Here is a 23,879-nt window from a genome sequence, read left to right as displayed (position 1 = left end):
ATTTTGGTCAAATTGAAGATGATGTCCACATCAAAATCGCTCTTGGCAATTTACAAAACTGGTCCATCTCATTGACTAAATCTTGTGATGATCACCATCAATATGGAAGAGCTCAAGTTATTGGAGGGTAAAAGGGGAATTAACATGATGGAAGCACCAAGAAGGGAAATGGCTTGACATATTTTGTGGGATGTGGAAGTAGGCATAAAACAAATAGCTCTAGAAGAGAAAAATGTGGGCTGCAAGGTTATTCCATTTGAATCAGGCCACAGTATCAATCGTTTCGTTATCGGGCTATTCTTAATTACATAATTCTAAAGAAATGATATAAATGTTAGAGAAATCCTAAAAGAACAGAAAAATGATGGATAAATAAGACAATTTGAATTACTCACTTAAAGTAGCGAGTTTGTGGAGAAAGTAAGTTGGTGGTCACCAATATTGCTAGCAGTAGGAAGTTGTGGTATGGATGTCCTAAGGGAAAAAATGGAGAGGAGAGCAGAGGAGAGGAGAATGAGTGAGACAAAGTATTAATATCATTGGGAAGCACCTCAACAGAGATTCAAACTCGTTGAATTCTGCCATTTCATACACAGAGAAGAGACGAAATTGGAGAAGAGAATAATCTTGTCCAGGATAGGATTTTGGGTTGGTTCCAATATATTTGACCTGGATATGACCCAAACTGAAAAGGAAAAAGATGTATTTTAGTCGTTTCATCTGATTCACAGGCTGTATCGGCCGACGTGTGGCTGCTGTGGCCTTAGAGCACTACCACAGAAATTATCAAGATTCCTAGTTTTGCCGGTGGTTTCAGATCAATGGTGGCCCATACCAATACATATCGATCAATACTTCAAACCATGGCAGGATGTCAACTGGGTGTCAGAAGTTGTAAGGTTATGCTAATGGAGGAGAATACATGTTTCTTAAGTAATTGAGTTAGATAAATTTCAAATTAGATATTTCTCAAAAAGATTTGTCTCGTCCAATCAAAACTTTTAGACATTTTGTTGTGGCCTGGACTTAAAAGAGGGACTTCACTCCCTCTAAAGTGACTGATACAGGCATAGTTTCTGACTGAATATTCTGGGCACACATAAATTTTTAAAACTATCGCAACTTAACAAATAAATACAAATTTCAATTAATAACGAATAATTCTTTTACGATGAAAAATAAATAGGCATTGACTCATATTTAACTCTAGAAAGGAAAAATTAAGGGAACTTTAATTTGACCTAAATTCCTTATCCCATCCAACATTCATAATGACTTCTGAGCATATGACTATAGCAAAAAGAAAAAAAAAACTATTTAAAGAAATAATAATATCAACTTGTTTAACCTTGGTAGAGAGTAATATCTATATTTTGCTAAAATAATATTGTATGCCATTATTTGAGGGGAAAAACTCAATTCTCACTATTTATATAAATGATGATACATTTAATGTATTGTACTCGTCTTACTCTTATCAGTAAAATCAGTTAGATATCTCAACCTAACCTTGATATCAAATGAAACTTAACTCATGGCCTAAGCTTACTTTTTTGTTTTGTTATCTAATTGCTTAAAACTTTTAGGTTAACTAGTTATCTAACTAGGTACCAAAACCACCTTTTCTAGGGGTCATGGGTTGAAAACTCATATAGCTCTATTTAATATCTATTTTGTATTATCTATTATGGTACAGTATAGGGTGGTCGTACATTCTCATAACTATCATTTATCCATGAGCGGGGATACACATTCTGCATGTGAGATAATGTGTTAAAGAAATGATATATATTGATGGCTGTTACCTAATAGCTTAACTAATTACCTATCATTGAGCATGCCTATAAAGTCTACTTATAAAACTTTATAGTTATCTTGGTAATTTTCTTTTTCTTTCCCTAAAACTTAAACTTTGGACTTGTGAAACATCAGATTTACACTTGGTATCTTGCTTGTTCCATCTATTGCTGTGTGTGAATTATACAATGCAACTTTGGCTTTTATTTCTAAGTATCATAGTGATATATATTTGGTAGTACTCCCATGTGCACAAGACATGATTACCCTCTCTTATGCTAGCATAAGGTCAAGCCTTGGATCTTTTGGACATGGACACCTTGACCAAGATGAGGTCTTTTAGAGAAAATACTCATTCACAATAGACCAGTTGTTGACTGCTGAGAACAATCCTGTGAGCTTGAACATCAGGCATATACACAGCTGTTCTTTATGCTGATTTCTATTAATTTATGATATTTGCATGTTTGTCCCGCTTCACAGACTTTGGTAGTTTAACTTGTATCTTATTGATGTCTAGACTTATAATCCCTTGCACAACCAACATTGTAGTCAGATAGATTGAGGACCTTTTATGCAAGAAGAATAGAGCATGAGCAGGTGAATTCTGGGATTTAGTATCCTTAGCTTCTTTTTTACCAGTGTTGCATACAACCATGTGTTCTGATATAGTTAATAGGGTTAATAGATAATAGAGATTTCTGCTGTGAAAGGATTGGAATTAAAGATTACATTTGATCAAGAAACTGTACAACCTTTCTTGTGGTAATGCTGTTTATATTAAACTAAGGTCAAATTTAGAATTTGTTTTCTTACTATTGTTTTTTCTGCACATTTCATTGCAGTGTAGATGATGGTTTTCCAGAAGTCGTCTTTCATTTTGAGAACTCACTTTCATTGAACGTATATCCACATGATTATCTTTTCCAGAATGAGGTAATTAAAGTCTTCCACATATAGATTTACTTGTCCTGGCACTAGGGTGTATTGGTGGAGACTGGTTAGGCCAAAACTTGCATGGTACATGCTGACACAGTTTCTGTGTCAACACACCTTGGCACCCAAGTATTGCATGGACAGATGTTGCTGGACATGCCTATCATGCAACCACCATGCTTCAGCAATTTTGAAGCCTTAGTAGGTGGACAGACTTCTGATGTCATGTTGTCCTAAATATAAATATGCGTTATTATGTCATAGCCATTTGTTTTGAATACACCATATTTTTTCCTTTGAGAGAAATACTAATGATTTTTTCTTCCTTTATTTTCTTTCCAGCTTTTGAGATGCTCCTTATTATCTATTGATTAAAAATATGGTGTTGTGAGTCATAGATCCCAGTTTTGGCTGGGATCAGCTGAAACGGATTGGGATCGGCCAATCCGAGCTAGTGACTGGTTTTGGCACTGTAGTAGGCCTGCTACAGGGCTGCAGTAGGCAGCTGCAGCACCCTGTAGCTGCTCCTGCTACAGCAGGCAGCTACAACAGGTCTACAGCAACAGCCTACTGCAGAGAGAGAGAGAGGAGAGAGGAAATTTGATTTTTAGGCTTTATATATAAGTAATTATTATTTTCTTATTTTCTTGTAATTTTTTCTAAATTTTAGAAATTTCTCAATATTTTTAAATAATATTTAGAATTTTATTTAATTAAAATAGTTCGATCCAATACAGATGGCCAATACGACCGATATGGCCGATACAGCCGATACGTATCTTTTTTTTGGACAGCGGATCTTGATCTCGGTACCAATTTTTGGAACCTTGTTGCATTGGTAAATCCCCCCATGCGGTGCACCACATGACCTGTTAGTAATAGGTTTTTACAAGACACAAAGCAATATAGGTTCATATCATAAATATCTCAATAATATGAGTTCGGATACAAGTTCGACAAGTCACAACAAGCCTTTAAGATACACATCCAAAATACAGCTCTAAAGTCCAAAATACAACGCCAATCATAACACTCTCGTAGAGGCTCAATACAACTAATAGACATAAGACATAACTGAAATAAAAAGGCAGATACTCCTCGCTACTTGCACCTGCTTTCCCTAGCTCTAAAATGATGCCACCAAGATGTGGTGAGCACACAACCTAGCGAGTAGAATCCATATAATCTATAACAATAAAATCACAAGTGTATATCCAATGCATGCCTATAGTTGCTAGCAATAACAATACGCTTGTTTAAATGACTTATTATGAGTTACTAAATCAATGCAATCAATACGTCACTATCCTAGAACATGTCAAATCCTAATCATATTAGAATAAGTCCGCACAGATTTAAAGCTTGATACAATCTTTTATTAATACAAATCTCAATCATAGTGTTTACATATTATACTTAGTAATAAAAGAATAGTTTAGTCATTTCATGCTCACCAAGGCATTAATCATATTTTATCATAGCTCACCGAGCCATTCACCACATAGTGTAGATATTCTCAAGAAAATCACCCATCACATAATCATCCATCATCTCATATACCGTGGAGGGATATGTATACATTTAGTAGTAATATCACCCACAGATGCATAGCGACACTGTATGTGACCGGTTGTTGTGGCCATCAGACTAAGGGCCCAAATTGTGAGCCCATATCTCACTTTTTCTAAATCATCACCGCTCGCAGCGGGAGAATCGGGAGCTCTCGGCTCATTAATGGATACCCTAACCCTGCGTCGTCGGGTACCGCTAGAGATATATCTCCGCCTCACAATCATGTTCTTCTATCATCATAATTTAGTTTTGACTATGCAATATAATTACCTAAATGTCACACAGGTTTCTGACCTTAGGTGTAGGCTGCTAATAGTATAGTCATATATGATACGCTCTATCCTTAACCTTGGGCTGAGTGAGTAGGGGCACTGCCTAGTTAGAACCCGACTACTAATGATAGGTAGAAGTGGTGCAGTGTCTGTGAGTGTATGGCATGTCATAGTCATCATGATCGTTACATTCTATATTCACAACAGATATTTATGCAAGAGTTTATCATACATGATATATGTAGAGCATCATTACACTAATGCATATGCTAACATTTTCATAATATCATGATGAGTAAACTAGCAATAACTATATATGTCAAGATACATCATAACACACTAGATGCATGTACTAATACTAACATTCCTACAATGTCATAGAAGGTATAATAGCTATAATTATATTATTTTAGACTTGTATAAATTCTACTCGCCTGGGGGTTTTCCACAATACTCTAGTTTTCCTCAGTTAGCCAGCTCCTTTGGAATCCCAAAATCCTCCTCACGCAGTGTCGATTCTATTAATTCACGCAAGTAGAGCCATACATAAAATTAGCGAATTAATAGAATTAATTACCTTATTAGATAATTTAAGTTTAGGCATATATATGAGTCAAAGGTCCCCTAGGGTGAGTTCCATGTCATCCTAAAATTCACACTAATTAGGTGATAATAATTTGTCTTTAGGAGAGTGGTTAGGCTAATAAATCAGGTGGAAAAAATAAATGGGGCTATAGGGTCCAAATAGCCCCAAATGGGCTAGGTTGGGGTGTTGGGTTTAGCTCAAACTTAACCCAATAGGGCAAGAGAGGCCTTGGTGGGTTGTAGCCCAACTGCAGCCCACAAAGTTGGCTGAGGTGGGCTGGGGGTCCACCAAGGTTTGATTGGTGGTCTGCAGCCCACCCAAATCTTTAGGTTAGTGGGCTACGATCTGATCGTAGCCCACTAAAGGCCTGAGGGTTGGTGGGCTGCGGCCTGCAGCCCACCTAAGGTCTGGGTTGGTGGGCTGCGACCCGCAGCCCACACAAATCAGGGTTGGTGGGTTGCGGCCTATAGCCCACCAATGCTCATCTCCCTCCATCTTCGACGGAGGAAGAGGGAAGAGAAGGAGGGCCTGGCGCTAGCCGCCGACCCTCGCCGGGGAAGAAGGATGGTTGGTCGGAGGGAAGGGAAGGGAAAGAGGAGGAGGAGGGCTCGGCTCGGCTTGACGACGATGGGTGTAACCCAAGCCGCGGTGGAGTCATCACCTGTCCTCCCCCGTAGGGAGTGGGAGTAGCTCGCCCCGCAGCCAAGGTGGCTGATGGGGGCAGCAAGGCGCGCTCCATGGCCGGCGGCCATGGAGGCCCCTCCTCCAACACTAAGGGTCCGAAGCCCGACTAGAGAGTTCTTAATATGTTTGTGATGTAATTTCTAGATGTAATTTCATAATCCATTCTTAATATGTTTGTGATATTTGAGAGTTCTCACTGGATCTTACTTCAAACACTCATTCTTTCATCATCTATTTGTCATATTTGTGAGCTGTGTGAGATATTTCAATGTTTGCTATCTTTACTAGGAAAATGTGTACTGTGTTGGCTTTCAAAACGGAGGAATTCAATCTAAGGATGGGAAAGATGTTGTTCTTTTGGGAGGTATGCAACTTATGAAGTCTTCTGAACTCTGAACTCTCTTCATGTCTGAATTACTTAGTGTAATATAATTATCTGGATACAAGTATATAGTCTTTAGTTGTCACCTTTTTTTCAGTCAATAGTCGAATTTCTGTTGTTTAAATCTAACTTCAGCCACAAATCAAGCTCCCAATCAAGGATGAAGCGATGAGAGAAGTGGAGAACCAATTGAGGGTACATAAAGCTACTAGCCAAAGCAAGAAGAGGTATTGCGGCAATGTAGGACGGCCTAGAGTGAAGAAGAGCTGATCTGTCCTGCATGAAGGGAATTGTGAACAAGCTTGTTTAATAGCTTGCTCAAAACATTCGACAGTGATGAGGAGTTCACAAGTTGAACTTTTTGTGGAGAAGGATTTATTGTTCTAGACTGCAATATAATACTGGTCTTATGCTTTGATGAATCGAGTAGATGAAAGAAAAATCAAAAGAGAAGATATGTGAAGCAATTGGGAAAAAGAAAAAAGATGGAGAGGAGATGCAGAATTGTCACAGATCATGTACCTCTCCTGAGGCTTACTAGGGTTATTGATTCACTACACTACCGAAGATACTGACCAATAATTAGAAATTTTATTACAAAAGGATGTTATCTTATGCCATATGCCCCATTACATAGAGGTTGATAAAATCTGATCTAACAATTTGGTTGTCACTGTATAGCTTGACAGATTAAAATTGTTGCCTTCGATGTGATATATTTACTTGTCTTATTTCTACCAGTTTTAATTCTGATAAACATGATCATTCAAGACGGTAAATTATTTAGTTGTCTTGCTAGTTCTTTAGTTGGCTTGTGTGACTAAAAGTAGTTCTTAGTTCTTACTATCATAGAAGGATGATTGGATGTTATTAGAGATTCTCATGCTAAAGATGACCCATAAAAGTATAATACAAGAGTCCAAGTAGGTAATGCTAGTTATCATATACACTTATATATCTTATTATCATTTTTATCTTTAATCTTTGACTAAAATATGGTTTAATACTTTGACCTTAGCCCAAATACAAAGAAATACATTCGTAGGCTATCTCTAAATTTTTCTTCTGCATTTATATTTCTTTCAATATAGTTGATAGTCGTTATTATCATACTATGGTGGATGTTATACAATCAATAGAGGCTGGTGTTCTGTCTCTTAGTTCAAATGATATTGCTATCAAATATTTTGACTCAGTAGTAGATGAACTTTGTACTTATATTAAGATATTTAAACAGTATTGGGATAAATTTGGTTGTACACTAATGTGTGATAGGTAAAGTAACACAAAACAGAAAAAATATACTTAATCTCTTAGTATACTCAAGCATGTGATAATATTTTTAAAGTCTATAGATGTTAATACTCATTTCAAAAATGCAGATTATATTTGTCAGTTGATGGATGAGGTGGTATAAGAAATCGGTGAAAAACGAGTAGCCAAAGTGGTTAATGATAATAGAGCCAATTATAAAGCTGTTGAAAATTTACTTATGATAAAATAACCTCATTTATATTAGACGCCATGTGCTGTACGTTATATTGATCTAATATTAAAAGATAGAGGAAAGGAGCTTGAAATTGATATAGTCATATATAAAGGTTAGAGGTTGACTAATTTTATATATAATCATGGTTGAGTTCTTAATTTACTTAGGTAGATAAGTAGTGGTAGGGACTAAGGAGATCATTAGACCCGGTGTCACTAGATTTATTACTCGTTATTACTCTTGAAAATGCATTTTGAAATGATACTACAATTGCCACCGTAGTATTTGAGCTTCTTATTAAAGTGTTATGACTTGTAGACAGTGATAACAAGTCTGAGATGAGTTTCTTATATAAGACAATAGACTTAGCAAAAGAATCAATAAAAAAAATATAGGCAAAAGTTATAAAAAGTAGTAGAAGATAAGTTTTAATTTACTAATTTACTTTTATTTATGAATATTGAAAAATTTGGATACTTATAAATTTTAAATTTCTACAAGGGATTTTCTTAATTTAAAATTTCAATTCTCTACAAATGTCAATAATGATAGTGAAATTTTGTTAGGAGTTAGGAAGATAATCAGCAGGTTTGAGCCCAATATTTATAAACAAATCTTTTGTGATAAAGAAGTGAGTTATAATTTAATTAAATAATTTATTATTATTTATTTCAAGTTTTAACTTTTAATATAATCAGTATGCATTTCAGTACTGCTAAAGTTGCTACAGCTATATCACATAACACTCTAGCTGAATGGTGGTCTATCTATAGATGAGAGGAGATACCAAATTTGGCACCAATAGCATAAAATATTTTAAGTCAAACTGTGTCTTCATCATAGTGTGAAAGAAATTAGACTACTTTCTCTTTAATCTACATCAAAACACGCAAATGATTGACAATAAAAAGATTAAAGAAGTTAGTTTTTTGTCATTATATTATAAGATTGAGGAAGAAATTTAAGAAAAAATGTAGAAAATGAACAACTAAATAATTTAAATCATGTTTTTAATGAAGAGGACCCCTTGACTCCATGGATCAGAGAAATAGAGGACAAGCTATTAGATGATAGAGATAATTCATAGTTAGATGAGATATTAGAGGAGACCACAAAATGAGGGCAGAGGCTAATACAAGTCATTCAATAGTGAGGGATAATGTACCTTAGTGAGGGATAATGTACCTACCAGTGCCAGTCATTATTCTAATGATATAGCTGGTGGTAAGATCATTTTATCTACATTTGCTGAGGAAAGTCAAGGAGGTATAAGGATTAAAGGCAGAAAAACTGAGGATGTATATACATATCAGCGATATCGTCATGAGAATGTTATTTTCTATGATTATGGGTACATCAAATATTTATTGTTTCAAGCCATCACAAGATCCATATGCTAGTTATTATCCTTAGTATCTTTAGTATTCTCAAATACAAGATTTATATGTTGGTTATTATCCTCTTCAGACACAAATCATATAATAAGATCCATACAATATGATTAGTATGACAAAATCACTTTTTATGAGCATCAGGTCTTAGGTTTCACTATTTATAAACTTATGGTGATTATGAAGATGAAGACCATAAAAATTTATGAGAATCAGCTCGGTATTCATCAAAGTTTTAAATTTTGTGTAAGTTAATACATTTTAAAAGTTTTTAGGTTTCATATTTGAGTAATTTTTATTTTCTTATATTTCTGTCATTTTCTCTAAATTTTTAAAAAAATTTCTGTATTTCTAAATAATATTTAGAATTTTATGTAATTAAAAAATAATCTGATTCGATACGAATGGCCGATACGGCTGATATGTATCATTTTTCTGGACGGCCGTTACTAATCTCAATCCCGATATTGGGAACCTTAATTAGAACACCCTATTCTAATTTTAAGAATAAGAATTTAGAATAACTATTCTATATTTTTTCCTTAATCTCAAAGCAAATGGGCCTAATGTCTTAAGGAAAACATGCTTTCAATTGTACAATATCAATTGATTCTAATTTATGATGCAATGAAGAAACTTTGTACTCTAGTTATCTGCTTGACTGATTTCAGATATATTTATTTTTCATTTTGTTGGATAATTCATAGTAATGCTTGATCTTATCTTGCAGATCTAGTCCTTGCTAACAAATTAGTTCTGTACGACTTGGAAAATCAAGTTATTGGGTGGACAGAATACAACTGTAAGTCATATACTGGACATCAATTTTCTCATACTAACTATTTTGAATGTTATCTTGCACTTGTTACAACATCTCAATATACTATACTCAATGAGCTATCTTAATTACAAATATTAACTCGTAAGATTGCATTAGTTTTCATGTTACAGCCCACTGATCATTTGCATTTTTGGACAACTTGATCTATTGTTGTTTCTGTTTTATTTTAGGGTTACAGCCCACAAATGTTAACTCCCTAGATAAGTTTTTTTGTAGTAATTCACTCTGTATATTTATAGCCAAAGTAAAACTGTGAGAGTTTTCGTCCTAATAGAGCCTACCCAGATTACCAAAGTACCGCATTATAACAAATATAACAAATTAACAAAACCCCCTAATCAGTTTGTCTAACAAATATAGAAGGGCATTTTGGTAATTTAGGCAGGGCTTTGTCAATTAGAATGGGAACTTGAACAATTTTACTTTAATCAAACGAAGTGAATTAGTACAAAAAATTATATAAGGGGTAGAGTAATTTTATGCATAACTGTAGGGGTAAAATGCATTTAACTCTATTTTATTTTATTGGAATCAACTCTTTTCTTGTAAATATTGGCCCTATTCAACAAAATCATTATCATCTTCGATCGAAGAAACTTTTTCCTTTTACTTCACTTCTTGCAAATGAAGTCCATAAACAATAAAATAGTAAATATTGACTGCAGTTCCGTTTTGATGCAAACTATTAGAGTTATTAGAATATATATCATTTTAATTTATCTAATTTTTTGGTGATCTTGTATAAATAGGGCTCAACCCTCTCTTTCATTGAAATCAAGAAATACTTCACCAAAATCCTTTGCTCTCTTTCCCTCCTCTCTCCAAACCCATTCTAAGTTTGCATCTTTTATTTTTTCATGGTATTAGAGCTCTCCGATCTCTAAGTTTTTTTCTCAGCTGCCTTTGGACTTCACTGTTCGAAGCGAGCATCAAATTTTTTTTTTCTTCCACTAGAGGACTTCATCGCTGTTTGTCGCACCTTCCTTCCTGTCGAGTGCATTGTTGTTAGAGGGGCAGTTCCTTTTCCTCACCGGTCACCTTCCTCTAGCTTGGTTTCAACCAAGTACTTTGTTGTTGCCGCTGATAAGCTCTCTCAACTGCCTCCTTCACCGGTTGCCCTGATTTCACAGCTCAAGCCCTCCCATCGAAGAGAAGGTCATCACTCCCCTTTTTTAGTCGAGAGCGCAACCATTAGAGGGGAAGTTTGAGCTTCATCGCTTCCCTTAATCTCTTAGCTGCCACTAGTGAGCTCCTTCCTTCACTTGTCACCTTCCTCAAGCTTAGTTCCAACCAAAAGCTTGCTGCTGCCGTTGGTGAGCTCTGTCTTCACTCCACTCCAGTTGTCGGTGACCTCCACTGGTAGCCAACTTTCAACGACTATGCAGCTACTCTCCCTGTCGCACTATTGCTCTCCATTTGCTATAAGTGAAGCCGTCCTCCAATGGCTGTGCTACTACTCGTCCTCTCATTCAAGCTCAGTAAAGGCTACACTCTTTGCTTCCGTTCATCCAAACAGTGAAGAGGCAATTGTTGATTGAGGACTGAAATTACTATTGCCTCTTCACTGTGAAAATAGTAATTTCAGTCCGATGTTGTTGAAATTCTCTGATCTGATCTGATATAGATTTGGCACGGAACATTGTAATAAGATCCCAAAAGATGCCGCCGTCGGATCTATGTGAAATTTGGATATGTTGTAGCCCCAGAAAAGAGTTTTCCAACAAATCAAGTTTCAGGCAAATTGGTTATGGGGATCTCGAGATATCGTCCGATTAGTGGACGAACATCAGGGTGGTCTGATCAGGATCCATAGATGGAGACACGAGATCCTAGGTGATGATGGTTGGAGGCGGACCGGCGTTTGTGGGGTGGCACCGGTGAAAAGTGGTGATGGAAGGGTTAGGGCAAGTGTTGGATAGATTGGAAGAAGGGGGAGAAGAAGGCCGCCCCCTAAGGGTCTAGAGTGATTGGTCAGTCAAGGGAGGTTAAAAGCGGCGTCACCAGGGATTGAGAGAACAAGAGCGAAGAAGACGAAGGAGGTAAGGCAAAACTCAATTCTTCAATAATAACCTTTGGTTGCCATCCACATTCCTTTTAGAAGTTAACCAAACAACTCAAAATTAACTCTAAACAATATAATTTCGCCGACCGTGTTCGAACGCGCCCAACCGCGTTCGAACGCACCAAATTCGCTCTTCTCTGGATTTGCGAATGTGATGCAAGCGTTCGAACGCGCCTATTTCCCACTTCTCTGAATTTGCGAACGCGATGCAGGCGTTCACAGTGCGTTCGAACGCACTCCACCCGCGTTCGAACGCGACTTACAGAAAACTTATTTTCTTAGGAATTAAACATTAAAACAAGAATAAAAGACAACTCTAAAGTGTATCCATGCTCGAGACATCCTCGGTGAAGTCCGAATCGTATCATTCCCTTCTCCTCCCTCATCTAGTTCTAAGCACTAATTCATTCACTGGACTATAATCATCCTCCATAATCCTAACCACGTATTCCACGTCCATCTCGTTATCTCTTGACTTTCGGTAATTGTTTCATATGTAACTTTCGATCTACACATCCAATCATCGTGATTCTGGTTGCATTGGAATCATAACTCATAGAGGAACAACATATCTAAATCTTAGATCAATCCAACGGTTAGATCGATCCCAGTTACCTTTATAATTTCCGTGCTGATTTTTGTCCAGATTATCAAATCGGATAGAAACTCATCTTCATCAAAAGCAACCGTAACAAGTTGGCATCAGAGCTAGCTTTTGTTGGCACGCATCCACAATGATGTCAACTACTAGATCTGGCGGCCCAAAGAAGAGAAGAAGGGGAAACATCTATGCGCACGGGAGAGCGGATTTTTGTAAATCTATCATCAGGCAACGAAGGGCAAGAGGACCACGCGTAGAGCCGACGACATATGTAGTGCAATTCAGGTTTAAGTTCATGGTCATACCTTTGTCATGGAGTTGCAAAGCCTACCGCTCGAGACCTTTGATTCCATAGGCAGAGTAGTCTTATAAAACTACATATCATTATTCTATTCAGATGACACCTTTTGAGGCGGTGTACGCATGGACGGCATCGATGTTGCAGACTTATGACAGAGCAGCAGTAGCAGATCGATCTAAGGTAGACTTAGAGTTGATTGACAGAGATTAGATATTGAGGAGATTGAAGGATGTTGTGGTTCTTGATTTAGGAGCATAGTGAAATCGCTTCAATTTGTATTAATTTTCATTTATGTTCTGGGAAAATAAAATAATTTCTAGCAGGTGCGTTCGAATGCAAATGGATGGCTTTCAAATGCCTGATTTGCATTTGCACAAACAGAGGTTGCATTTTGGCCGTTCGAACGCCTGATCTCGCGTCCGCACATACAAAGAATACGTGTTGGCCGTTCAAACACGATTAGGATGCGTTTGAATGCACGATTGGAAAGTTAAGTTGTGATAGGACTTGTTTATAGTTGAGTTATAATAGGATTTGTTTAGAATTTTTAGATGTTTGGCTAGCCTCTATATATATAGAAGAGCATCCTCTCTTGGTTATTAATTATTAGAATTGGCTTTTACCTAGGCTTGAGCCATCTTCTCCATCCTTCTTCCTCTCTCTTGGTATCTAACCCAAGTTCTCGTCTACGGTTGAGGTTAATACTCCATCGCTTCTCCTCCTCTCTCTAGCGACCAGCCATACCTAGAGGCTTCCTTCTCCCCTCTCATTTACTTACAAGTACTAATCCATCCACCGTACTATAATCATCTTCCATAACAGTAACCACATATTACACGTCTATCTCACTGTCTTCTGACCTTTGGTCACTATTTCGTATGTATTGTTCGATCTACTTATTCGATCATTGTGATCCCTATTGTGTTAGATTCCTAACTGACAAAGGAACAAAATATCCAAATATCATATCAATCCAACGGTTAGATTGACCCTAGTTAATTTCGTAAGTTTCGTGCTAATTTCTGTCCAAATTATCAAAGTAGCTTCGTTAGATTATTGATTATTGAATATTGGATTTGGTTTTCATCTATGCTTGAGCTATCTTCTCCCTCCTTTCTCCCCCTTAGTATTCAACTCAGATTCTCATCTACGACCTAGGTTAATCCTTCATCGTTTCTCTCTTCTCTCTCTGGCAACCAGCCATACCTAGAAGCTCCTTTCTCCCCCCTCATTTAGTTTCAAGCACTAATTCATCCACTATACCCATAATCATCTCCTATAACCCTAACCATATAATCCACATCTATCCCGTTACTTTCTGACCTTTGGTCAATATTTTATTCGTAACTTTTGATCTACTTATCCGATCGTCGTGATTCTGGTTGCATTGGATTCTTAACTCATATAGGAACAACATATCAAAATCTTAGATAATCTAACGGTTAGATTGAACCCAGTTACCTTCACACATTCTGTGCTGAATTATGTCTAGATTATTAAATCGGATAGAAAATCATATCCACGAAAAGCAATCGTAACAAGTTGGTATTAGAGTGACCTTTCCTTAGCACGCATTCGCAATGATGTCAACAACTAGATCTATGGCGGCTAGAAGAGAAGAAGGGAAGACATCCACACGCATGGGAGAGTGGAATTCTACAAATCTTATATTGGGCAACAAAGGGCAAGAGGACCATGCGCACACAGCATTTCCTTCTACATCTACCATTGTCGACCCGAACATAGAAGACAACAGTATGAGGATTTTGATGCTTTATTGACGAAGATGGTACAGAAGACAATGGTGAGGCTTACCAGGAAGAATTCAAACTGGTGTCTAGTCGTTGTGTACCACCTTGGATAGACTGGCAACTCAAAGCCACCTTTATTGCTGGATTGAGGCAAGAAATTTAGGCTGATGTTTGTGTCTTGCGTCCGCTGAACCTAGGGCAAGCAGTGGAGGACGCCTTGCTTATAGAAGACAAACATCGAGCACTAGGAGGCCATATAAAGCACCTATGGGTTAACAAATAGCAGGTGAAACCGGGCGGTCCCAGTGGCTAAGTTTACCAGCCAAAGACTTTCCCCGGTGCAGATGTAGCATGACCTTCTCTTCGCACTTCTTCATATGTGAAGACAACTCCTAGAGTCCTATACGGGCTATCACACCAGCCTAGATAGAGGCGTGAAGGGCCAAAGGGTTGTGTTTTAGATACAACGAACCGGTTCAATGATGCTTATTGATTGTGAGGCTAAGGAAGACGATTTCATTGATGATGAGGGTGTTACGAAGGACATGATTGATAAGGAAGAGCGAGTATTTCTCTCCACGCTTACTTCGCATCTGCAACACCTCCGAAGACCGTTCGCATGGACAGATTGATAAAGAAGCATATAGTGCGTATCCTTATTGACACAAGGAGCATGCACAACTTCTTTGACGAGCGGCTAGTTAGGAAGATTGGACTCACTTCCAAGCCGACTGTGGGATTCGACGTCACCATCGGTGATAGTATGATGCTTAGAGCTAATGACATATACAAATGCAATTCAAGTTCGAGTTCAGGGCCATACATTTGTCATAGATTTGTATCCAATTGCACACCACGGCACGGACGTTGTATTGGGGACTCAGTGGCTGTAGAGCCTCGGGTTCGTGACCTTTGATTTCAACGAGATGTGCCACGTATTCCACGTCCATCCGATGGTAGAGGGGTCCGATTGGATAGAGCACGTCCACAGCAAGGCGCCACCTTGCAACCTCTCTTGGGGTTGCCTAGCTGCAATGATGATGCTTTAATGATGCAGCTAGCCACTACTAAACCATCCGAGATGCAAATATCGAGCAAGTTCTATGTTGAAACATACCAAAATCTTAGATCAATCCAACGGTTAAATCGAATCTAATTACCTTTGCAAGTTTTGTACTGAATTCTATCCAGATTATCAAATCAGATAGAAAATCATATCCACCAAAAGTGACCGTAACAAAAGAGCATCTCGTAACAGCTCAAAACTGCATGAAATAAATTTATGATTGAGGACATCACGAGCGAGAGTTTGTTGTGGGAGATTTGGTTTATGTACGGGCACAATAAGGCCCATAATGAACCAATAGCTATCCTTTCGATATTTTAGACCCTATAGTGTCAAGGTGAGGGTTGGGCCTATGCATATTTGTTGAACTTACTCGAGAGGACACGAGTTCATCCGGTGTTTCATGTGTCAGTTTTGAAGGCAAAGATTAGACCTAATATCATTGTGGGGATTGATTTGCTCGAGCTGGTTGCCTGAGCAACCAGTTTGGATTTTGGCCAAGCTTAGGCGGCAACATGATGGGCGTTTAGAGACAGAGGTTTTGTATAAATTTCTATTTATGTTTTAGAAAAATAAAATAGTTTCTGGCAGGTGCATTCGAAATGACATTTGAACGCCTGATTTACATTCACACATAAAAAGAATGTATTTTGGCTGTTTGAACGCCTGATCTCATGTTCGCACATACAAAGAACGCGTTTTGGTCGTTTAAATGTGATTGGATGCGTTCGAACACATGATGGGAAAGTTGAGTTGTAATAGGATTTATTAGGGTTTTTAGATGTTTAGTTAGCCTCTATATGTGAAAAAGTAGCCTCTTTGGATTATTAATTATTGAATATTGAAATTGGTTTTCATATAGGCTTGAGCCATCTTCTCCTTCCTCCTTCCTCCCCCTTGGTATCCAACTCAAATTTTCGTCTACGGCTGAGGCTAATCCTCCATCACTTCTCCCTCCTTTCTCTAGTAACCAGCTATACTTGGAAGCTCTCTTCTCCCCCCTTTATCTAGTTCCAAGCACTAATCTATCCATCATATCATAATCATCTTTCATAACTCTAACTACGTATTCCACGTCCATTCTACTATCTCCTGACCTTCGGTCATTATTTTATACATAACTTTCGATCTACACATTTGATCGTCGTGATTTTAGTTACTTTGGATTCCTAACTCATAAAGGAACAACATATCCAAATCTCAGATCAATCCAATGGTTAGATCGATCCACTTATCTTCACAAATTTCATGCTGATTTTTGTCCAAATAATCAAATCAGATAGAAGCTCATCTTCACCAAAAGGGACTGTAGCACCTAGTCGGTCGTCAGAGTGAATTATTAGTCAGATTTCTACTTGTCACTCAACGGGATAGGATCACATAGGCCTCTTCCATTGAAATCATCCTTTGCGGGTGATGTCGCACATTGACGGCATATCTGTGGGGTGTGCTCCCCTTCGCACTATCATCCAAACTACTACACTTCTTCCAAGTCTGCCACACTCAAGACTATTTAGTTGGAGGTTTCGTCTCCAGAGTATGATAAGTGGGCCCTACGTGAGATGTAGGTATGCACCTACTTCATTCTACAGGTTGATCAATCATTTCGGCCTCAGCTCTAGATCTTGTCCTTTGCTCATCTGGACCCATCTTAGTCGATTTGTTTCATTGAGTCTAATGCGTCGCTTTCCACTCCATCGCGATGCTCATGAGGCCAGACAAGGTTAGCTCTCTATCTAGGATTTTTATGCCCGTATTATTGACATCTGGCGTGAGTTCACATCAATAGAGCTTACTTTCTGCCCTACTGACTTGGTAGTTGCTCAGTGCCATCGTGATGAGGATCACTTGATGGAGTTCTTGTTTGCCCTTCAACTGGAATTTGATCTCACTTTCTTGTACTGCTCCATTCTCCCAAGCCTGGACAGTGCCATAGCTAAGGTACAAGCTAAGGAGCTTAGGCAGCGTCTCTTACCTTCTTAATAGGTTATGCCTACACAGCCTTCTGTCGCTATAGAGAGTGTGCTTGGTGCTACACTCGTCCCTATATGAGTCTAGCCTAACATTTCTATTGCTTCCTGCATCACTCATGTGTCTGGATGAGAGCATCAGTCACTGCGACCTATGTGCACTCATTGTGGCCGTCCTAGTCATCTTGTCGCTCACTGCCATCGACTTCATCCTTAGCTTGTTCCCTATTTTGGCAAAGGGGGATCAAGTAAGGTCAAGAGTCGTCACTTGTCTTCCTTGACTGCTGGTCCAAGCACCGATCCATCTCTTCACTCCATTGATCCCACCTTTAGAAGTGTGCAACTCCATCAGATTTAGCAGCTCATCCATGGAGCTTTCAGCTTCATTGGCGTCTTTACTTCTACCTCTACTGCCTCTGCCCTCTAGTATGAACAAACCTTGAATTTTTTATTCGGGTGCCTCACATCATATGATTGGTGACTTCTCTATTATTACAAGTCTTACACCTACCCCACTCGCTTTTCCTTATATTCACACAGCTGATGGGACCTATTGTCTTATCTCTCACATTGGTTACATCACCTCTTCATGGGTTCTACTAGTTGTCTTACTTTATTTGATGTCTGGCTTGTTCCTAGTCTAACCATGAGTCTTATTTCTATTATTCAACTTTCTGACTCTGGTTACATTATATTTTTCTCTTTTATTTCTTGTGTTCGTACTCAGTTCGGCTAATCTATTAGGATTTTCCGATCTGATAGTGCTCGTGAGTATCGTTCATCTGAGTTTCATTCTATTCATGCTTTTGTCGGCACCCTACCTCAGTAGTCATGCCCCTATACTCCTGCTTAGAATGGAGTTGCTGAACAAAAGCATCGCTATCTCCTTGAGAACACTCGTACTCTCCTCCTTGAGGCCTCTGTTTCTCGCTCTTACTAGGCTAAGGCCCTTTTTCATTGCTTTCTATCTTATCAATCAAATCCCATCATCTGTCCTTGATGGTGTGACTTTATATGATCGCCTCTATAGTACTTTACCCTCGTATGGTCATCTTTGTGTTTTCGGGTGCATTTGTTTTGTTCTTCTTCCTTCAGGTGAATATAACAAATTGTCCCCTCGGACAGCTAACCGTGTCTTTCTAGGATATAGTTCTGAGCATAAAGACCATCATTGTTATGAACTTATGCTCATCGTCTCAGAATATTATGCCATGTCACTTGTTTGAAAGAGATATCTTTCGTCACCTCGGATGTCCCTGTCTCAGCCCCACCATCACCCCCCACTTGACTGATGCTCCTTTTCCCATAGACACTTCTTTACTATCATTCCATTTGCCACTCCAAATTACTCTCGTTGAGATTCCAGCTCTTCATGAGGAGTACCGACCCTCTTATACTTCTACACTCCTATTCCTATTCTACAACTGAGCCTCCCTCTACTAATAATATTCCTCTGATAGTTCCATCCTCTACTGTGGCAACTCCTACATCTGCTCGTCGTTATCCAAAGCATGAGCATTGCCCTCCTGACTGGTATGACTTTCTCATGTCTTTCGCTGCATACTCTCCCTAGTTTTTCACCTTTCTTGCAGCCATCCACTCCACCCCTTAGCCAAGGTCATACTGTGAGGTTGTCCACATTCTAGAGTTGCAGAGCTTGAGGCCTTTCAGCAGATCGTACTTAGGATGTTGTCCTCGCCCACTAGACATTGTGTTTGTCAGCTGCAAATGGATCTTCAAGGTCAAGTATCGACCCGATCGATCCATTGCCAGGTACAAAGTTTGTCTAGTTGCTTAGGGTTTTACTCAAGAATATGAGATAGACTATGAGACCTTTGCTCTAGTTGCCCGGATGACTTTTGTCTGCACTCTTCTTGATATTGCTTCCGGTCGCTAATGGACTTTACATCAAATGGTTGTGAAGAATGCGTTTCTTGTTGGTCTTTTTGACGAGGAGGTATACATGGATTCTCCACCTAGTTTCTTTCTTCCCCCAGATCACATTTGTTGACTGCGATGAGCTATCCATGGACTCAAGCAGGCCCCTTGTGCCTAGTTTGATCGACTTCGTAGTGTTCTTACAGTCTACAAATATTGGAAGACCTCCTCTGAGCCATCTATATTTATGCAGTCTTCTACTCAGGGTCAGGTCATCCTTTTTTTATATGTAGATGATATGATTATCACGGGAATGACTCCGCGGTATCCGCTCTCTTCAACAGTATCTTCAACATCAGTTTAAGATAGACATTGGTCCTCTTCGATAGTTTTTAGGTTTTCAAATTGCCTAGTCATCTCATGGTCTTTTGTTATCTCAGTAGAAGTATATTACTGACATTCTTAGTTGTGTCACCATAACTGATGCTCGTCCTGTTGCTACCTTAATTGAGCTTCATGTAAAGCTTCAGCTCGATAATAGTCCGCTTCTTCCAGATCCAACCAGATATTGTCAACTTGTCGGGGCACTCGTCTATCTGACCGTTACGCGGCCTGATATCTCTCATGCAGTTGGTTTTGTCACTTAGTTCATGCAGGCTCCTTTATCTGCCCACCATACTGCTCTTATATGCATTCTTCATTACCTACATGACATCATCACTTGCTCTTTTTTTCATGTCATTGACTTCCATCTTAGCTATACGAGCTTATTTTGATGTAGATTATGCTTGTAACAAGTATGATTGGAAGTCTACTACTGGCTTCTGCATTTTCTTAGAAGACTCCCTGATTTTTTGGCATAGCAAGAAGCAGAATATGTTGTCTCTCTAGTACTGAGTCAGAGTATCGTGCTATGTGTGCGGCGGCTAAGGAGATTATTTGGTTTTGTTGTTTCCTTAGTGATATGGGTGTTTCCTTATACGTTCCAACCCCTCTTTATGTCAACAATGAAAGTGTTAAAAGTTAGCTGAAAATCTTATTTTTCATGAGAGGACGAAGCATATTGAAATCGATATTCACTATACTCACCAGGAGTACCGAACTGGCATCATTTCGTTCCATTGCCTCAGCACTAAGGAGCAGATTACTGATTTTTTCACGAAGTCTCTTCCCCTTCCAGGCTTTGAGCATTTAGTTAGCAAACTCTCGGTTTATAATCCACCTTGAGTTTGAGAGGATATTAGAGTTATTAGAATATATATCATTTTAATTTATCCTATTTTATGGTGATCTTGTATAAATAGGGCTTTGCCTCTCTTTCATTGACATCAAGAAATGCTTCACCAATTCCTCCTCTCTTTTTCCCCTCTCTCCAAACCCATTGTAGGTTTGGATCTTTTATTGTTTCACAAACAAATCTGTGCAAGAAAATTACCTCAACTAGATCTCTTTCCGGTGGTGGTCCACATGTAAAACTTCTTGTAGACATTATTTATTGAAAGCTGGTACTGTAGAGCTCAATGCTTAAAATCTTTATTTTTTGCTTAGATTTTTTTATCGCTACACTATTTCTGGCATTGGAGAGTTGCTGAAAATATATTACCCGTTACTGTCAATTAATTTTCTCACACTTCATCTCTTTGTGGATTTTTGAAATTCTTAACACTTTTGGATATGGACAAGTCAATTCATTTTCTTGATACCATCTCTTTGTGGATTTTTGAAGTTCCTAACACTTTTGGATATGGACACGATGCAACCGTTAATATAAATAATTTTCTGAAACTTCAAAGTTTTTTCTTATCCCCATTCACAAGCTTATATGTTATAACTATAAACCTGATTATATCTGGAGCTATGTTTGTCAACTTAGACCAAAGTTTAGTGGTCTTTAACTGGTAACATGAAAGTATAGATAAAACCTTCAGAGTTGTTTTTCCTTATAATTGCTGTCTGTACATGTTAATTCAGAGTTGATAATATTAAAATCACTGGTCTTATATACTCAACAGTGCAGACTCTAATGTTACTTAGTCTAAATTCAAGATCTGGAAGCATAGCAGAGATGATTAGAGCTCTCTTTATTAAAGTAGCAGATATGCTACCTATATAGTTGAGTTCGATGAACTCTGACGGTTCATCAGAATTCGTTTCCATGTTAAGCAATTATCCATCTCATCACTTTGCTGTATTACCAAACGAGGCCAAGTAGAAATGCTATATCTTTTATGCAGTATATCAAAGTGATGAGACTTTATATTTCTTTGATACAGCACAAACTGTATAAATGAAAAAAAAAATCCTATATTGTTTTGCTAAATAACAGAAACTTTATCCAGATAGCCATTATTTAGTTGCTTATTTTTTCTGGCTGGTTACAGGTTCCTCAAGCATCAAAATCCAAGATGACAAGACGGGAGCAATTTATACCGTAGATGCTCACAATTTATCCTCTGGCTGGAGTTTGGAGCGGGGAAGGTCCGTAGCATTGTTGTTGCTAACAATAGTGTTAAGTTACATATATCATTGAATTATCCTCGATTACTGATGATAAGGCCGCAATGTAACTACATTAGTATTCTTTTTGTGGAAAAATTGTTTAGGAACCCCACAAGCTGCAAGTTAAATGGATCTCCGGTTCATAATGTAATCAGGATCTGGAAGTAAATATAAAGAAACAAGAAATTGTTCGTTAGATTGTGTTTGGTTGGTAGAAGGGAAATGAAATAATAGTTTTTTGAAAGTTCTTTTCTTTGTAATGTTTGGATGGAGAAACGAAGAAATGCATTCCTTCCCTTCCCCAAAACAACTGTAAAAGAATGCTCGAATTTCTGGCGAAAGTACCGCTGCACTAAAAAAAAGAAAAAAATTCTCAAAGTACAATACTATTTAAAGGAGTAATTTGTAGTAAAAAGCTTTTTAGTTTTCTAATGGGTAGAAATAAGCCTCCCATTTATTGAATTGTAAATTCAGGCTTTATTTTTTCACTGATTTAGCCTAATTTACTCTTTTAATCTCGATGTACATATTATTAAAAATTAAAGTATATCTTTTACATAATCGATATATATAAATTACATAATTGTACATGGCATTCTTTTTTAAATTTTGATGCACGCATCGTTAAAAATTACATCATACATTTTGCATAAGCAATGCGTATTTATTACATAGGTGATATGTGACATTTCTTTTAAAAATAGTGTATACCTTTTTTTTATAGGCGATATGTATAAATTACTTAAGTGATATGTGATTTTTTTTTTTAAATTTTGATATGCATTTTTTTTTTTAAATTAGAGCGTATATTTTGTATAGTCGATGCGTATAAATTACATAGATGATGGGTGATGTTTTTAGGGCATGGCAGCTTTTTTAGGATTTGTTAGGACCCAAAATTGCAATTTAATATATGGTGGGCCTGTTTCTGCCAATTAAAAAATTGAACGATTTTTTGCTGCAAATTGCCCTTGTTTTAAGTATTTTTCAAACTACTACAAAAGGAAAATCATTCTTAGATATTCTATTACGAACCAGATCTGAACTGATTTGACCGTAAAAAAATTATAAAAATTTAGGTAAAGTTTCTAATTTCACCTAAATCAGAGGTCGTCTCGTGAGTTAGGGTTCTAATGGATGTAGTTTTATCTAAATCGAAGATTGGGATGAAAAGAAAAAAATAAAATAGTAGAGATAGGTCAGAGAGGGTAGAACGACAAATAACTGACGTTGTGGTGATTGCCGGAGGGTGGCAGACGGCCAATGGTGGTGGTGGATGGCCATATTGTAGGGTGGCTAAGGTTTGGATGGTTGGGATGTTTCTATGGCTATGATCTACTCTTAGAAAGATAAAGCGATCTAACGGCTAAATAAAAGATAAGGACAAAAATAATAACTAGCTAAATTTAGATTTCTTTTGATTGATTCAATGATTATTATCAGTACATATCCACTCCTATTTGTAGGAGTAAAAATCCTTAGCGGATTGGATCCACATGCAGATTATTTGATTTATTTGAAATTCAAACAATAAGATAAAACTAACTAATTAACTATCTAAATTAGCCTTCCTTATCTTTCTCGGATTAATCCTTCCTTTCATTGTAGATAGATTTTGAATCTCGTGAATACCAAAGTTGTAGATATGTAAGTTGACGATCTTATCCAACTAATTTGATATTATTCTGACGTCCATAGAATATTCTACGAATATTTTTCCAAAACTGCGCAAAGTTAGATTTAGCTAATTAAATAAAATTCTAACCTACTAATGCTCTAACTAAACAAAATAAGCAAATAA

At 37.6% G+C, this 23,879-nt stretch overlaps 1 protein-coding gene across 1 annotated transcript in view; it reads left to right on the top strand.

Moving 5' to 3' along the window:
• Window positions 1–22,274, top strand: part of LOC140765658 (aspartic proteinase 36-like) — a 37,007-nt gene extending 14,733 nt beyond the window's left edge. Inside the window, exons 7-10 of the mRNA XM_073104843.1 lie at window positions 2,643–2,733; window positions 6,136–6,211; window positions 9,840–9,911; window positions 21,961–22,274. Coding sequence (XP_072960944.1) covers window positions 2,643–2,733; window positions 6,136–6,211; window positions 9,840–9,911; window positions 21,961–22,109 — 388 coding nt within the window. The 3' untranslated portion in view covers window positions 22,110–22,274. The remainder of the gene's footprint in view (window positions 1–2,642; window positions 2,734–6,135; window positions 6,212–9,839; window positions 9,912–21,960) is intronic.
• The last annotated feature ends 1,605 nt before the right edge of the window (window positions 22,275–23,879 follow it).

The sequence above is a fragment of the Typha angustifolia genome, chromosome 1, assembly GCF_048772165.1.
Source record: "Typha angustifolia cultivar Huaian chromosome 1, ASM4877216v1, whole genome shotgun sequence".
Classification (NCBI taxonomy): Eukaryota; Viridiplantae; Streptophyta; class Magnoliopsida; order Poales; family Typhaceae; genus Typha; species Typha angustifolia.
Note: the sequence above shows the minus strand (reverse complement) of the source record. Positions and strands in the feature narration are given on the sequence as shown.